This window comes from Colobus angolensis, unplaced genomic scaffold, assembly GCF_000951035.1.
Source record: "Colobus angolensis palliatus isolate OR3802 unplaced genomic scaffold, Cang.pa_1.0 Scaffold293, whole genome shotgun sequence".
Taxonomy (NCBI): Eukaryota; Metazoa; Chordata; class Mammalia; order Primates; family Cercopithecidae; genus Colobus; species Colobus angolensis.
Window position 1 is genome coordinate 1,867,025 of NW_012116188.1, and position 18,976 is coordinate 1,886,000.

The 18,976-nt window shown below is 37.7% G+C and overlaps 1 protein-coding gene across 2 annotated transcripts in view; it reads left to right on the forward strand.

The window, feature by feature from the left end:
- The window catches only part of ARMC4 (armadillo repeat containing 4), a 197,761-nt gene that overhangs the window by 141,308 nt on the left and 37,477 nt on the right, over positions 1 to 18,976 (forward strand). For both annotated transcript variants that reach the window (XM_011949218.1, XM_011949217.1), the window contains exons 18-19: positions 1,992 to 2,180; positions 3,766 to 3,987. In XM_011949218.1, the coding sequence (XP_011804608.1) occupies positions 1,992 to 2,180; positions 3,766 to 3,987 (411 nt within the window). The remainder of the gene's footprint in view (positions 1 to 1,991; positions 2,181 to 3,765; positions 3,988 to 18,976) is intronic.

The window sequence follows — 18,976 nt, forward strand, 5'->3', positions numbered from 1 at the left end:
CACTCTCACCTCACTCCCCATTCTCACTTCACTCCCCACTCACACCTTACTCCCCACTCACCTCACTCCCCACTCAGGCCTAACTCCCCACTCTCACCTCACTCCCCACTCTCTAATTTGCATGGCTTTAGTTACAGTCTTTATTCTGATGAATTCCAAATCTCCACTTCCAGCCTGTTTTTTTGCTTTTTTTTTGTTTTTCCTAAGCTCCAGAAACCCATACATTCATCTGCATCCTAGATAGTTCCACTTAAACGTCTATGGGTACTTCATTCAAATTAGGCCTTCTAATACCATATGCCACCCCAAGAAAACCAAACCAAGCAAAACCAAACCAACTTTTCCAACATTAGCCCTACTAAGTTGAGCCAGAGATGTGGGAATCATCTGGAATCACTCATTTCTATCTTCTCCAAGCAAGCTTCCCAAATCCACACTCTTCTCTCCAGGCAGAGACCACCACCCTCTACCCAAACCATCACCACTTCCCATATGGACTAGTGAAATAGCCCCGTGTTCCCTATACCATTTTTTGCGTCCACCCAACCCTGCACCCTGTAATTCTGAGAAATCTTCTAAGATACAAAATTTATAAAAATCCTCCCCCCACACTTCAGCCTCTTCAGGGGCCTTCTAATGCCCTTAAAAATGAACTCCAAACTCTTTACCAACATGCCTCCCGAAGGATCTTAAAGGTGAGACCCTTCAAGATCTCACCTCTTAAGTCTCACTTTCTCCCATGCTGCCTTTCCTATTTTTTACTCCAGTCATTCTGAACTAGAAAAAAAAAAAAAAAATCACCTTCTCTCTCACTCTCAGATCTATGCAACATGATGATTTGTCCAATCAGAATCCCTTTCACGCTGGATAACTCTTTGTCCCTTAGGCCTTGGCGAGTCAGCCCTTGAACCTTTATATTAGTTGAGGTTCCATCATTGTATGGATGTGTCATCTCTTCATCTCCTCCTCCTTCCAGTGCTATTTGTTATTCTTGTAATTTCTTAATGCCCGTCCTCCCCACCAGTTGTAAGCAACATGGTGGCAAAAGAATATATAGAGTCGATCCACATTATTCAGATTCTCCTTGGGAATTTGCCTACTTGCTCAAATTTACTTGTAACCCCCTAATCAATACGGTCATTCTTGGACATGTGCAGAGAAGTGAAATATGTGAGTTGTCCAATGCACACGTTCTCAGCTGGGGTTGAAGAAGGCGATTCTCTGCCTTCTTGTTTCAGTTCTCATACTGTAAGCAAGTGTCCATTTTGCAGTCCATTTAGTGCCATAATTTTTGGATTTTTGTTTTTGTTGGTTATTTCACTGTTCGCAATGGCCCCCAGATGTGGTGCTGAGGTGCTGCCTATGGTTTGTAAGCGCAAGAAGGCTGTTGTGTGCCTGAAAGAGAAAATATCTGTGTTAAATAAGCTCCACTGCATGAGCTGTAATGCTCTTGGCCATGAGTTCAATGTGAATGAATGAACAATATATATGAAATCAGGTGTCTTCAAACAGAAATACACATAAAACAAGGTTATGCATCCATCAACTGATGAAAATGTTGTAGCCAGAGGCCTGCAGGAACCTAATCCTATATTTCTCCTAAGAGAAACAGTTTAGTATTGGCTAATCCAGTGTTTGCAGTTACTTTACAGAACAAAGCTACTGCAAATAGTAAGAATCAACTTACTTTAATAACTTTGATATCCTCAATAGCTAACACAGTGACTCTCATGTAATAGTTATTCAATAAATATTTGTTGAAACTGAATTTTTGTATGTACTATATATGTATATAGACTTATACATATGTACACACACATACTTTATACATATACACGTAGAAATAATATGTAATATAGAAATAAATTAAGCTGAAGTAGTCTTTCATGCCAAAGATGTGCCTCACAGCTGTATTGTTACTTTTTGCCTCTTAAAAAATGCTTAAATGTAGGCTTAGTTTTGATACCACCTTTATTTTTATTTTTGTCTAGGATTCTGGGGAAATGGTTCGTTCCTTTGTCGGTGGTTTGGAACTTATTGTCAATTTACTGAAATCAGATAACAAAGAAGTCTTGGCAAGTGTATGTGCTGCCATTACCAACATAGCAAAAGATCAAGAAAATTTAGCTGTTATTACAGATCATGGAGTTGTTCCTTTGTTGTCCAAGCTGGCAAATACAGTAAGTAACATATCTTTTTGTTTTACATGCATATTGTTCTGAGATATCATGGTGTAATGATGAAAACAATGAGTTTTCAGTCCAGAAACCTGGATTCAAGTTTAATACTCATTGCTAATGAGGTATGAGATTTGGTCAACTCATTTAGTTTCTCTGAGGCTAACATATGTGAAAGTGTATTTTAAACTATAAAATGTTAATATTACAAGATCCTTGTAAAATAGAAGCTGTTTTTTATTTGCCACTGGCAAGTAAAGTGGCAAATACAATCACTACCATGTAAGTGTTAACTATCATCTTCACCACCACCATCATGGTTATGATTCTTGATGGTTGTTCATGCCAACGTTAGAAGTCAAATGTGCCTCCCCCAGCTTAGCAAGCTTCAGTCGATGGCATTCTTGAGCTGCAAGACTTTGGCAATGATTGCATTGTTTATCCAGAGCTGGGCCAGACAGAATAAGCGGCCTTGAGAGACAATGACTTCACCATGACCAGAGGTATTTGAGCATAGTTTGCACTACACTTGGCAGAAAAGTCATAGAGCAGAAATTCAGACCCTGGAAGGATGGTTGGTCTAGAAGACTTTGAGTTCCTAAGAGTATCTGTCAGATTCAGTTAAGGACACCAAGTTGTTGCCCGAATCAAGAGAGTAGTACTCTTAATAAACACAAAACCATTCGATTCAGTTATAGTATGCCCATACAAGGCAATTACATATACAAAGAAGGATATAGGCTGCATCAAAAAATACAGAAAGAAAAATGGAAGACCCAAAATGTGTCTTCAGATTTGCTGCACTCTCTTCTCCCTCTTAGGAGCCAAGGGAACCAAGATGTATTACTGATATTGATGTATTCCTAGGGTGGAGAAATCGAGTCAGTCCACTTATCCCAGTTAGGTGCATAATTCCTTTAAGAATATCCAATATTCTTTAAATATTTGGATTACAAAACAACTTGCTAATCTGTAATTTTGTGCTGTGTAGTAGACTTACACTAAAGAAAATCTAGCCTTGAGCTAATGACTGATGTCAGATGCTTGGTCACCTTTGAGTGTACTGACTACATTCAGTTCATAAGAAGACAACTCAAGATTGAACATTGGTCCATGGGTGACCCTACCAAAAGTCTAGTTCCTTCAGCTGGGTGCAGTGGCTCACGCCTGTAATCTCAGCACTTTTGGAGGCCAAGGCGAGTGGATCACTTGAGGCCAGGTGTTCAAGACCAGCCTGGCCAACGTGGTGAAACCCCTTCTCTACTAAAAATATAAAAATTAGCTGGACGTGGTGGTGGACACTTGTAATCCCAGCTACTTGGGAGGCTGAGGCATGAGAATCGCTTGAACCCAGGAGGCAGGTTGCAGTGAGCTGTGATTGCACCACAGCACTTCAGCCTGGGCAACAGAGTGAGACTCCGTCTAAAAAAGACTAGTTCCTTCAAGACATCACCTAGGTAGTCAGCCAGCTGGCCCTTCTCTCTACACTCATTGGTGTCTTAATGGTTAATAAGCATAAAGTGCTTATCAACATGATCTTGCAGGGTCATTACAATGCACAGATCCTAATTCATTTTCCTTTGCACAGAATAACAATAAACTGAGACATCATCTAGCAGAAGCTATTTCACGTTGCTGTATGTGGGGCAGGAATAGAGTGGCCTTCGGTGAGCACAAAGCAGTGGCTCCACTAGTGCGTTACCTGAAATCGAATGACACCAACGTGCATCGGGCGACAGCGCAGGCCTTGTACCAACTCTCAGAAGATGCTGATAACTGCATCACCATGCATGAGAATGGTGCAGTAAAGGTACAGTTGAATGACTTTGTGGTTTAGTCCAAGTTTGGTGGTAAATGTAGGCTGGAAAGAAACTTAGGCATCACTAAGATTTCTCTAAAGGAGGTATTCAGAGACACAAAAGTGCCTACCTGCTGCATCATGGCTGCATTCAAGCCATGCGTTACCAAGATTTTTTTTTTTTTTCTTTTTAAACAAAGTCTCGCTGGGTTGCCCAGGCTGGAGTATAGTGGTGCAATCATAGTTCACTGCAGCCTTGAACTCCTGGGCTCAAGTGATCCTCGTGCCTCACCCTCCCAGGTAGCAAGGACTACAGGTGCATACCACCATACCTGGCTAATTCTTTTAATTTTGTATACAGACAGGGTCTTGCCATACAGCCCTGGCTGACCTTGAACTGCTGGCCTCAAGTGATCCTCCCGCTTTGGCCTCCCAAAGTGCTGGCATTACAGGAGTGAGCCACAATGCCCAGCTAGTGTGTTACGATGATTTATGCTGCAGAAAAGTTGTACGGAGATAGAATTTTTCTAAATTAAAGCATAGAAATGTCCTTAGTAAAATAATCATTCCGTAATTTGATATTGATGAAAGAAAATGTACAGCATATGAACAAACAGTAGTATTCACAATTCTATTGGCTATAGTGTTTACTTAACACATAAATAATAAAGGATAGAGACAACTATAGGCACCAACTAAACACCAAAGGAACTGGCTGAAACAATAAATAGGTGGAGCTTGTCAGTCTAAACCATAACGACAATGGATAGATTCAAAGACATGTTCGTTTGTTTAAATCTGTGCATCAGTAGACAATTAGGAAAGTTTCTGTAAAGAGACTCTAACTTATCTACACATTGCAAACTACCTAGATATTCTGCTGGCAATAAATATAAAAATATTTAGAGTACATGAACAGCTTACATGTATTAGGAAAATTTGATTTAAAATATTAGTTATTTTCTATAGCCTGTTTCCTTGTACAATATCATTTTACTGTTTATTACCTTCATTTGGAGCCTATGACAACCAGATGCATTTACATCTTAAAACAGATGCCCAAAGTGGACTTGTTGTTTTAGCTAAGAGTTAAAAACTCCAGTTAGTCATATCTAGTCAAATCTAGATATGCCAGATATGAAACATCTCAGGAGGAATCGTACTCTTAACATACCAATTGGTAATTTTTGAGGCAATTATTTTAATTAATTCTTGAAATCTATTCCAGTGGGAGAATATGATGTTAATTTTTCTGAAAGTAAACTCAATTTATGTTTGAATGTGTCAACCTTTCCATTATAAATCTGTTTTTACGGCATGTAAATTAGGCCAGATTAGTTTCTTCAAGCAAAAATCTGGCAAAAAAAAAATCTTTTAAACTAAGTAACAATTTTTAAAAATAGATTATAAAAAACATATTGGAACATTAACTTCGAGTTGTTCAAGAATGCTGAAAAGGCCATTGTCTCAATATGACTGTGTTCTCATTTCAAAAAGGAAGATATTTCTAATTTAAAAGTATACATACTTTTATTGAACAGGGACTTGCACAACCTAAGTATGCAGTCTTAAAAAAAAAAAAGAAAACTATTTAAGTAGCCAGGTAGAAATGTCTGATATATAGCATATGCTTAGACAATTGCCAGTTAGTTTAAGCTCAAAAAGTTTTAAAATGTATTGGCACGCACCTGTAGCCCCAGCTACTCGGGAGACTGAGGCAGGAGAATTGCTTGAACCTGGGAGGTGGAGGTTGCAGTAAGCTGAGTGCACCACTGCCACTGTACTCCAGCCTGGGTGATAGAGCGAGACTCTGTCTCAAAAAAAAAAAAAAAAAAAGTATTAAGGTGTACATGTAATGGTTCAGTTGACATAAATGCCTGGTGTATATGCAACTCACAATGATTTCTTCAGATGCAAGCCAATAGATAATCCAAAATCATTTATGAATATTATCCTACCTTGTAAAGTGATCACACTATGTTTGCTCACCCACACAGGTAGGAAAGTTTCTGTAAAGAGAAACAGTAGAATTAGAAAAAGTAAGGCAATAAGAAAGATTTAGAGTGAAGGACAGAGAAGAAAAAGGCAAAGAAGGAAAATGGTGTCTGTTGTGTTCAGAGCCTTTCCCAGATTTTCCTTGGGTGTCCTGGGGGCCTTTCTCTTTAGTCTGTTTGCATTTCCAACAACCTGTTATTTCTACTGGAGGAAAACTGTAAAGCATGGGGTACTTTTTTTGTAAATTACCCTGCAGTAACATAGAGGCAGACCTTACCATGCTGTGTTACCAGCAAAAATATGCAACCTGGAGATTGTCTCTCTCAACCTCTTTTTCCTACTCTGTTCTGAGCCCCAGAACTCGTGGGGTCACGGGGGAAGCATAACAACCTGTGTTTCCTTGCTCTGGTTTTCTTTAAGGAGGAAAAAATGTAGGTGTGGCATACTGGGTGTTGGTAGAATCGTAATTTGATAGTTGCTTGGATATGGGAATACAGGAAAGCCTAGTAAAAAAAATGATTCCAGATTTCAGTCTAGACGAAGAGGAAGAGGAAGAGTTTATGAGCAAAATATTTTGGCACATCGGGGTGGTTCAATTACCTGCAAAGAATGTGTCACAATTACATGTGTGACTGCTAACATTTCTGACTTTGAATGCAGGTAAATTTTATCCAGTATTTTGGCAAAACCCTGGCTGTCTTTGTTGCTAACTCCTGCTGCCCGCTTCTTGTCAAATGCCTGTCATGTTATTTTCCAGTTGTACAAACATTCCTGCTGCAGCTGCCAACGACTGAATGTTGACAGGCTCTTTGACAATGACCAGAGTCACCCTGTCACCTATTCATAAGTAATTGATCCTAGGATTAGCTGCTTTGTTAGACAATTTCCTCAACAGCAGTGGCCGATGTAATGCGGTGTGTCTGTCTCCTGAAGGCGGAGGTTTATTCTGTCCCGACAGTGACGGAGCAGGGTCTGGAATATGATGAGTCAGTTTCTAATGTGTTCAGTTTGAATCGTCAGTTAGAATTTTAGGTGCAGAGCAGCGCTGCCCAGCAGAAATGTCACATGTGCCACGTATGTAATATTAAATTTTCTAGCAGTCACACTTTAAGAAAAGATAAAAGGAAAAGGTGAAATTAATTTTAGTAATATATTTAACCCAATACACTTGACCCTTGAACAATGCAGGAGTTAGGGGTGATGACCCAGTACACTGTCAAAATCCACATGTAACTTTTGACTGTCCCAGAACTTAACAGCTAATAGCCTACTGTTGATCAAAAACATCAACAGATGATTAATATGTATTTCGCATATTATATGTATTATGTATTAGTACAATAAAATTAGCTAGAGGAAGAAAAGTGTTAAGGGAATCATAAGGAAGAGAAAATCTATTTACTGTTTATTAAGTGGAAGTAGATCATCATAAAGGCCTTCATCCTTGTCATCTTCACTTAGAGTAGGCTGAAGAGGAGGAGGAAGAAGAGGGGTTGGTCTCACTGTCTCAGGAGTGGCAGAGGCTGAAGAAAATCCACATATAAGTGGACTCGTGCAGTTTAAACTTTTGTTGTTCAAGGATAAACTGTGTATATCCAAAATATTGTTTTTCAACATATAATCAATATAAAAATTACTTAAGATACTTTATATTATTATTATTTATTTATTTTTGAGATGGAGTTTCAGTCTTGTCGCCCAGGCTGGAGTGCAATGGCTCAATCTCGGCTCACTGCAAACCCCGCCTCCTGGGTTTGAGCGATTCTCCTGCCTCAGCCGCCTGAGTAGCTGGGATTACAGGCACCCGCCACGATGCCCTACTAATTTTTGTATTTTTAGTAGAAACAGGGTTTCACCATGTTGGCCAGGCTGGTCTCGAACTCCTGACCTCAGGTGATCCACCCACCTCGGCCTTTGTACCCAAGTCTTCAAAATCTCTTGTGTGTTTTCCAGTATATCTCAGCTTGCACTAGCCACATTTTAAGAGCACACCAGTGGCCAGCGGTTTCCTTGCCGGACCGTGCAATTCCAGACGGGAGAGTGGAGAGATTTGGAAATTATCAACAGGGGTTATTAAACCATTAATGAGAGTGGAGGAGATGTTTTTGGCAGAGAGTTTAGAGAAGCCTGGGAAATATCTACATTTTCACTTTCGGGGCATGTAAACTAGGAAGAAGTGCTGTCAGACTAGACTGGAGAAGTTACGAGGTTAACCAGGAGTTCTAGAAGCCAAATACTGCTTGTATTTAAATACTGCTAAGAGGTCAACAAGGATTTCCTGACCCAATTACGTTGAAAAATCAGCTTGTGTTTTAGAAGAGGTAAAAATCTCTTCTAAATGTGTTAATCAATTCCCTCTAATACAGTGTGATAGGAGTATTCAATCCTATTCTCTTTATGATTTTGCACAGACCTCCTTTTCAAATGTATCAGCCCAGGGATTTGTACCATTACAAAACCTTGTGAATATGGATGCAAATTTGTTGGAAACTATGTGGAAAATATGAGAAGTCTAAGAGGTACCCGAGTTATTTGCTAATTATAACAAAACTGTAGCATAGGAGAGTAATGGGGAAGAATAAATTGCAGGAAAAAATTCATCAAGGCAAGCCCTTTCCTAGGACAGAAAAAGTGATCAAGTAGAAAACTGATGAGTACCTATTAAAGGTGTCAAGCTTCTTTCCCCATGGTGACATTGGATTTGTTTTTGCAAATGTCTATACCAGGCAAGTGAAAACTACATCATGGCTTATAACTTTCTGAAAGACAGGAAATTGAAGAGATTGCAGACAAATACAATCAGAAGTATGTCCAGCATTGGCAGAGTGAGTGGAGAGCAGTTCAACTGGAACTGCTGAATTGGTACAGCCAACAGGCTCGCTGCCTCCTAGGCTCAGTACATGTACTGGCGTTCCAGAGGGCCAGAAAGATGATCCCAGATGCAAACACACCCATCATTTTTGAAGCCTAGCACACGAAAAAAAAAAAATACTGCTAATGTTTGCGAGTCAAGTAAACGGATTTTAGATACTAAGGTCACCTAGAAACACTCATTAAGTGCCCGTATAAAGTGCCCGTATACTTAATTTTTTATCTAAATATATTCTCTGTTAATTAAAACTCTTAATGTCGCTGTAGTTTTGAGTGCTTTTCTCCCATTCCAGACTTTCCTTGGAGTGCCAAGAAGAGTTTACTGGGTGATATGCTATTAAATAACTTAATAACTAGATGAAATCTTTTACTGATCCTAATCAATTGATATCGATGAATATATACTACATACAGAGTAATAAACAGACTTGTTTCTGATTGGCTTTTTTCTTTTTATTTGTATTTCTCCTGTAAAGTGAGAAAGAAGGTCATGATTACTGAAGGGGTCCAGTAAATTAGAGTTTAGTTCATCATGTTTAACTTTAATATCATACGTACATCAAATGCTTTTCTTATTTCATTTTTTTTAATTTTAAGAAATCTTGACAGCTTTAAGGAATAATTGACATACACATGCACATATTTAAGGTGTACAGTTTGATGGATTTTGACATATATATGCATATGCCCACACATACACATGAAACTATTACCAAACCAAAATGATGATCACCCAAAATTTCCCAGTACCCTTTCATAATCCCTGTCTCCTGCTCCACTCTGCCTGGTCCAATCACTGGTCTGCTTTCTGTCAATATAGATAAGTTTTCATTTTCTAGAACTTAAGAAAAATGGATTCCTACTGTAAGTACTTGGTTTTTTGTTTGGTTTCCTTCACTCAGCTTACTTATTTTCACATTCATTCACGTTCTTACGTGGATCAATCAACTCTTTTATCGCTAAGTGGTAGTCCGTTGTATGAAATTATCATAATTTGGTTATCCTTTCTTTTTGGTTTTGTTTAGTTTTGTTTTGTGACAGAATCTCTCTCTGTGGCCCAGGCTGGAGTGCAGTGGCGCGATCTGGACTCACTGCAACCTCTACCTTCTTGGCTCAAGCAATTCTCGTGCCTCAGCCTCCCGAGTAGTTGGGGTTTCAGGCATGCACCACCACACCGGGCTAATTTTTATATTTTTGGTAGAGACTGGGTTTTGCCATGTTGGCCAGACTGGTCTCGAACTTTTGACCTCAAGGGATCTGCCCGCCTCGTCCTCCCAAAATGCTGGGATTACAGGTGTAAGCCACTGTGCCCAACCGCTTTTCATTTGTTAATGAATATTTATTTCCAATTTGGGTTGTTACAAATAAAGCTGCTACAAACATTCATGTACAAGTCATTGGGTGGACATTTGCTTCTTCTTCTCTTAGGTAAATACCCAGGAGTGAATGGCTGGATCATACAGTATGTGTACCTTTAACTTTTTAAAGAATTGCCAGATCGTTTTCCAAAGTGTGCCATTTTTGCATTCCCACCAGCTGTATAGGAAAGCATCCCTGCCAACACTTGGTATGGCCAGTCTTTTTGATTTTAGACTTTCTAATAGGTATGTCATGGTATCTTATGATTTCAGTTTCAACTTTCCTAATAATTAATGATGTGGACATCTTCTTACGTGCTTGTATATCAGCTGTATAACTCCTTGGGCAAAGTGTTCACATTTTTTGACCACTTTTTGATTGGGTTGTTTGTTTTCTTATTATTGAGTTTTGAGAGTTCTGTATGCATTCTGGTTGCTTACCAGATGTGTAATTTGCAAATATTTTCTCCCAGTCAGTAGCTAGTCTTTCATTCTCTTAACTGTGTCTTTTGAAGAGCAGAAGTTTTTAATGTTGATGAAGTCCATTTTTTTTTGTAATGAATTGTGTTTTTGGTTGCATATCCAAGAAATATTTGCCTAACACATGGTCACAAGGATTTCATGCTTTCTTCTGAAATTTTATAATTTTTGGTTTTTCACTTTTAGTCTATGACCCATTTAAGTAAACTTTTTTGTGATGCTAATTATGAATCAAAGTTCATTTGGAGGGCGTATTAGCAGCATTTATTGAAAAAACTGTTTGCCCTTTTCTCACTGAATTTCTTTTGCAATTAACAAAAACAACTGAGCCAGGCACAGTGGCTCATGCCTGTAATCCCAGTACTTTGGGAAGCCAAGGCAGGAGGATTGATTAGCCTTAGGAGTTTGAGACCAGCCTGGGCAACATAGTAAGACCCCATCCCCCTGACCTCCACACACAAAATATTAGCCACGCATGGTGTTGTGCACCAGTAGTCCAAGCTACCAGGAAGGCTGAAGTGGGGGATCACTTGAGCCTGGGAAGTTGAGGCTGTGGTAAGCCGTGATCACACCACTGCATTCCAGCCTGGGCAACAGAGTCAGGTCCTGTCTCAAAAAAAATTAAATAAATTAATTAATTAACAAAAATAAAAATCAATTTGATATATGTTTTGTTCCATTGTTATATTTGTCTATATTTATGCCAGTACCACACAGTTTTAATTACTGTGGCTTTACAAAAGTAAAATTAGGTAGGATAAGTCTTCCTACCTAATTCTTTATTCAAAGTTGTTTGGGTTACTCGAATGCCTTTACATTTCCACAGGAATTTTAATATCAGTTTGCCAAGTTATACAGGAAATGCTTTCTGGGATTTTGATTGGAATGCTGTTGAATTTATGTATTTTGGGGGGAATATCGATGTCTTAACAATATTAACTTTCCCCAATCACGAACAAGGGATACTTTTGTTAATTCAAGTCTTAACCTTTCAGTAACATTTTATAGTTTAGAGTGTACGGGTCATTCAAATCTTTGTCAGATTTATCCATATATGTTTAACATTTTGATGTTACTGTAAATGGTATTTTTAAAATGTCAATTTCTGATTGTTTATTGGTATGATGTAGAAATAGAATATGTATGTTAATCTCGTATCTTCCAATCTTGCTGAACTCACTTATTCTAGTAGGTTTTTAGATTCCATCAAACTTTCTACATAGACCAGAAATCAACAAACCTTTTCTCTAAAAGGCAAGATAATAAATATTTTAGGTTTTATGGGTCAATAGAGTCCCTGTTGCAGAATCTTCTTTGTTTTACTGTTACTGTTGCTATTATTTTTATTATTTACAATACAAAAATGTAAAAATCATGTTTCATTTTGTGATTTTGAGCTATACAAAAACACATTGTAGTTTCTCAGCATGTCACATAAACAATCATGTCATCTGTGAATAAACAGTTTTTCTTTTTCCTTTTAAACCTGACTGCCTTTTAATTATTTTTCTTGCCAGATTGCACTGGCTGGATGTGCAGGTTGAACATCCCTAATCTAAAATCTGACATCCAAAATTCTCCAAAATCTGAATTTCTTTGAGTGCCAGTATGATGCCACAAGGGGAAGTGATGTCACATGACTAACTGCAGTCAAAACACAGTGAAACTTTGTTTCACATACAGTATTATTTAAAATATTATATCAAGTTACCTTCAGGCTATGTGTATATAAGGTACATACAAAACATAAATGAATTTTGTGTTTAGACTCATGTCCCACACCCAAGATATTCTGTATATGCAAATATGCTGAAATCTGAAAATTTGAAACACTTTTAGTCCCAAGCATTTTGCGTAGTGATAGTTGACCTACACAATATTGAAAAGAAGTGATAAGAACAAATACCCTCATCTTATTCCCTATCTTGGGGGAGTGCATTCAGTCTTTCACCATTAAGCTTTATGTTAGCTTTCAGTTTTTTTAGGTGACCTCTATCATGTTGGAAAGTTCCCTTCTATTACTACTTTGATGAGAATTCTAGAAATCAAGAATATATATACTAGATTTTCTCAAATGCTTTTTCTATACCTATTGAGATTATCTTATTATTTTTTCTTTTTTGGTTTGTTATTATCATGACCATATTTATTGGTGCCCGAATGTTAAACCAACTCACTATTGTTGGGAAAAACCTACTTGACCATGATATGTTACTCTTTTTATACATTATTGAACTCAATTTGCAAAAATGTTGTTCAGAATTTTGAATCTATGCTCATGAGAGATATTGGTGTGTGGTATTCTTTCCTTGCAGTGTCTTTGTTTTTGTATCAGGTCATGCTGGCTTCAATGAATGAGTCAGGAAGCGTCCCTTCCTCTGCAATTTTCTGGAAAAGATTTATAGTACTGCTATTTTTTTCTCCTTAAATATTGCAGTTATTTGGTACAATTCACAAGTAAAGCCGTCTGAACATAACGTTTTTGTTTGTGGAATGTTTTAAATTACAAATCTAATTTCTTTAACCAATGTAGGGCTATTGAGACTATTTCTTTTTAAATGAGACTTGGTAGCTTATGTCTTTCAAGAATTTAGTTTATTTTACCTAAGTTGTCAAATGTATTGGCATAACACTGTTCATAATAATCCTTTATTCTTTTATTGTATGTAGAATCTATAGCTATGGAACCTTTTTTATTTCTGATATTGGTAAACTTGTCTTTTCTTTGCTTAGGATCAAAGAGAAGACAAAAATTCTAGCTAGAACTCTATCAATTGTATTGATCTTCTGAAATAATCACTTTTGGTTTTATTGATTTTCTCTATTTTTCTGTTTTCTATTTTACTGATTTCCAACATGATCATTCTTTCTTCCTTTCTTCTGCTTAATGTAGGGTTTTTTGTTGTTGTTGTTTTTGTTGTTATTGTTGTTGTTTTGTTTTTGAGGTGGAGTTTCACTCTTTATTGCCCAGGCTGGAGTACAGTGGTGTGATTTTGGCTCACTGCAACCTCCGCCTCCTGGGTTCAAGGAATTCTCCTGCCTCAGCCTCCCAAGTAGCTGGGATTACAGGCATGTGCCACCATGCCTGGCTAACTTTTGTATTTTTAGTAGAGTCGAGTTTTCATCATGTTGGTCAGACTGATCTCAAATTCCTGACCTAGATGATCCACCTGCCTCGGCCTCCCAAAATTCTGGGATTACAGGTGTGAGCCACCGCACCCGGCCAATGTAGGGTTTTATTTGCTATCCTTCGTCTGGTTTCTTAAGGTGAAAACTAAGATAATTATGAGACACATATTCTTTTCTAACAGAGGCACTTAGTGCTAGCACTTTATCTCTAATGCTGCTCTAGTTGCATCCCAGAAATTTTATATGTTGTGTATCATTTTCAATCAGTAAAAACACTTTATATAATTTCCTGTTTGATTTCTTCTTTGACCTATGAATTATTTAGAAGTGTGTTTTTAGAACTGTGTCATTTAGTTTCCAACCATTTGGGGATTTTCCAGTGACCTTTCTGTTATTGATTTACATAATTACATTATAGTTGGAAAACATGCATTGTATTACTTGAATATTTAAAAATTTTTTGAAATGACCTGGAACATTATTTATCTTGTTATTGTTCAACATGTACTTGAAAAAGAATGAGTATTCTGATATGGTTGAGTATTCTAATATGGTTGGGTATAGTGTTCTGCAAAGTTTACTAAGATTGAGTTGGTCGATATTATTCAATCATTCTACATCTTTATTGATTTCCTACTTGTTCTATCAATTATTGTGGATTTGTCCATTTCTCTCTGAAGTTATATCAGTTTTTTCTTTATATATTTTGAAGCTTTTTTATTAGGTGCGTATATATTTAGAAATATTATGTTCTCTCAAATCCCTCTTTATTGTTATAAAATGGTCATCTTTATTCTTGGTCATATTTGTTGTTTTGAAATCATTTTCAATACTAATATAGACACCCTTTTTTTTTGAGAGGGTACTAATATTAATTAGCATACTAAAGTTTTATACCTTTTTCTATCCTTTAATCATATTTGTATCTTTTTACTTAAAGTGGATAATTGTAGGCAGCGTATAGTTAGGGCTTACTATTTATTTATTTATTTATTTAGAGACAGCGTCTCATCATGTCACCAGGCTGGAGTGCAGTGACGCGATCTCAGCTTACTGCAACCTCCACCTCCCGGATTCAAGCGATTCTCCTGCCTCAGCCTCCTGAGTAGCTGGGATTACAGGCACGCACCACCATGCCCAGCTAATTTTTGTATTTTGGTAGAGAAGGGGTTTCACCATGTTAGCCAGGATGTTCTCAATCTGCTGACCTCATGATCTGCTGGCCTCGGCCTCCCAAAGTGCTAGGATTACAGGTGTGAGCCACCACACCTGGCCAGGGCTTACTTTTTTATTCAACCTTTTATACAACCTCTGCCTTTATTGGGAGGGGAAGTGGTTACACTATTTACATTTAATGTGATATTGACACGGTTAGCTTTTTTTTTTTTTTTTTTTCCTGAGACTGAGTCTTACTCTGTCACCCAGGCTGGAGTGCAGTGGTGCAATCTCAGCTCACTGCAACTTCCGCCTCCTGGGTTCAAGCAATTCTCCTGCCTCAGCCTCTTGAGTAGCTGGGATTACAGGCTGGTGCCACCACGCCTGGCTACTTTTTGTATTTTTAGTAGAGACGGGATTTCTTGGTCAGGCTGGTCTCAAACTCCTGACCTCAGGTGATCCACCCGCCTCCGCCTCTGAAAGTGCTGGGATTACAGGCGTGAGCCACTGTGCCCAGCCATGGTTAGCTTTAAATGTACCATCTTGTTATTTGTTTTCTATTTTTCCCGTCTGCTCTTTCTCTTTACTCCTCTTTTTCTATCTCCTCTTGGATTATTTGAAGATTTTATCATTTCATTTTATCTCATGTTTGGCTTATAAGTTATTATTCCGTGTTGTCATTTAGTGATTGCTTTAGAGTTCATAGCATATGTATTTAATTCAGTATAATGTAACTTCTAGTAATGTTATACATATTAACATATAATTTAAGAATTGTACAACCATATGCTTCCATTTTTGCCCTCCTCGCTTTTATGCTATTTTTATCATACATTTGATTCCTACAAGCATTATAAGCTCAACTGTATTGTTCTTGTTTTTGACTGTAAACAATTGTCTTTCCCAGAGATTTAAATAGACAGGAAAATATCTTTTCTACTTACCTTCATAGTTATTTTTTCCAGTGCTATTTATTCCTTTCTGTAAATGCAGATTTTCTTCTGGTATCATTTTCCTTCTGCCTAAAAGACTTTTAACATTCCTGGTAGTGCAATCTTGTTTATGATGAATTCGTTCAGGTCTTATATATCTAAAAAAGACTTTTTATTTTGTCTTTGTTTTCGAAAAATATTTTTGCTAGGTATAGAATTTTATGCTGAAATTTTTTCTTTCCTAACTTTAAACATGGTGCTCCATTTTATTCTCACTTGCATTGTTTAAGAGAGGAAATCTGTTATCATCCTTATGTTTGTTCCTCTGTATGTCATGCATCTTTTCACGTTGGCTGTTTTTAAGATTTCATCATTTTCGCTGGTTTTGAGAAATTTGATTATGATGGGCCTTGTGTAGTTTCCTTCATGTTTCTTGTGCTTGGAGTTTGCTAAGCTTCTGAGATGTGTGGGCTTATGGTTTTCATCACATTTAGAAAATTTTCAGCCATTATTTCTTCAAATATGTTTCCATCCTCTTCCCTTTTTACTGTCCTTGCAAACTCCACTATCACCTATATTTGGTGAAAATATAGGTAAATGTTTTTCCACAGCTCTCTTAGTCGCTGAAAGTTTTCCCACAGCTCCCTGAGACTTCGTTTATTTTGTTACATTTTTTCTACGTTTTAAATTAGGAATTTTTATTTGTGTTCAAGCTCACTATTTTTTTTTCCTGCAGTATTTAATTTGCCTTTTTTGCTATCTAGTGTGTTTTACATCTGCAATACTATCGACATTTGATTGGGATCTCCTTTCACATTTTTCGTGTCTCTGCTTGACATGTTGAGTCTTTTTCTAATTTCATATGTAATCCAATTCTAATATCATTTCTGGGTTGCTTTCAGTTCCTTGAATGTTAGCATGTTGAGTGCTCGGTTTTTGTTTTTTGGGGGAACAGGATGTCTATAAATATTCCCGAGCTTTGTTCTAAGACGCAGATTGCTATTTTGAAACAATTTGATCCTTTCAGTTCTTACTTTTATGCTTTGTTAGCAAGACTAGGGTAGGGATAATTTTTTCCCGCTACTGAGGCGAGACCTCTGGCTACTCTACCTGTGCATTATGAAGCCTTCCACTCTGAGTGGTGGATGGACACTGTCCCTCCCCTTGTAGAAGTTTAGAAGATTATTCTTTTCCTGCCCTCAAACAGTTTCTCCTCATACAGGTGCTAATCACTACTGAGCCGAATATTCAAGAGGCACCTTCTGCAGACCCCGGGGTTCTCTGTTTTGCTCCCCAATCTCCATTATCTGCCCTGAAGACTCTAGTGGTTGTGGTTCTCCCAGACTTCCAGCTCTGTCTCCTCAACTTGGAGAGACTCAAGCTTTGTCTGGGCTCTCCTTCCCTGTGCTGTAGCCTATAAACATTCTCCCTGGAGTTAGTTAGTCTGGGTCAATCTTAGGGCTTACCTTTTTTGTTTTCCTTCTCTTAAGAATCACTATCTTTGGTTGTCTGATTTCCAATATTTTAAAAGTTGTTGTTTCACAGATTTTTTTCCATTTTTAAATTATTTTAGACAGGAAGGTAAATCCAGTCCCTGTTACTCCATCTTAACATGAAGCAGTCTTTTCTTTTGATATTTTCTCTTAGAGAATAAATTCATAGAAAGTTAGGGCTGGCAAAGCCAAGGTTTCCATTTTATTTATTTATTTATTTATTTATTTATTTATTTATTTATTTATGTAGGTGTTTATTTATTTATTGAGACGGAGTCTTGCTCTGTCACCCAGGCTGGAGTGTAGTGGCACGAATATCAGCTCACTGCAACCTCCACCTCCCAGATTCAAGCGATTCTTATGCCTCAGCCTCCTGAGTAGCTGGGATCATAGGCACCTGCCACCACGGCTGTCTAATTTTTGTGTTTTTAATAGAGATGGGGTTTCACCATGTTGGCCAGGCTGGTCTCAAACTCCTGACTCCAAGTGATTCACCCGCCTTGGCCTCCCAAAGTGTTGGAATTACAGGTGTGAGCCACTGCGCCCAGCAAATGTTTTCATTTTAAACACACAGTTTGCAGATGAGGAAACTAAGGCCCAAATTAGTGAAGTATCTAAACCTACACAATCAACATATGATGTAACATCATACATTATTGTAATGTTCACTTTAGTGCTGTGTCCCTTTGATTAGTAGATTTCGAACCATGACTCAAGGAACTCTGGGTTCCCCTGACAGAGATCAGGGGCTGGTACTCAGAGCTGTTGCTGGGTGGTTCACCTACTGCAATTAGAGCAGCTACTTTTTCTATTTTACACATTAGAATCGTGCACAAGCTCCTATTTTAGAGTAGTTTTTGCGACTTTAAAAAGAATTGAAAATTACTGCACTTGGCCATGCTGCCCTTTAATGGTTCTGTTTATGAAACCCATTAGGAGTTCTTTTTTCACATTTATTTAGCACTTTGCTCCTCTATGATAGGGAAGTTTGCAAAATCAGATTCTCTTCAGTAGGAATTAAGAATTCTCATCTTGATTTTTATACTGGAGGATGATTCTTTAAAGCCACTTTTTTCCCTCTTTTTTTCATTTTTCCTTGGGGAGTGCTAGGCAATGCTTTTACCTCTGAGATGATTCAGCTGACTTCTAAAATATCCAGGAGCACTTGGGAAAACTGAATGTGCCTAGGAGGGGCTGAGCTAATAGAATACTTGTCTTCTTCATCCAAGCAAGCTCTACTTCACTATAATGGATCCACCTTGCTTCTGCTAAGTCCAATCCAACTCCTTCGCCACCACCCCATCGCTAGCCAAATAAATCTTCCTCCCATTCTTAGAGCTACAAGTGAGAAGAAATGAAAAAGAAAAGCCTAAGTGTAGCAAAAGAGCAAGATAATAATGAAAGTCATATCATTTTTGCTTTTTCAGCGTCCTGGGTGCCAGACATTTATTCTAAAAGCATATTTACACAGAGTACTTTTTTAAAATTTTTTATTATACTTTAAGTTCTAGGATACATGTGCACAACATGTAGGTTTGTTACATATGTATACATGTGCCATGTTGGTGTGCTGCACCCATTAACTCGT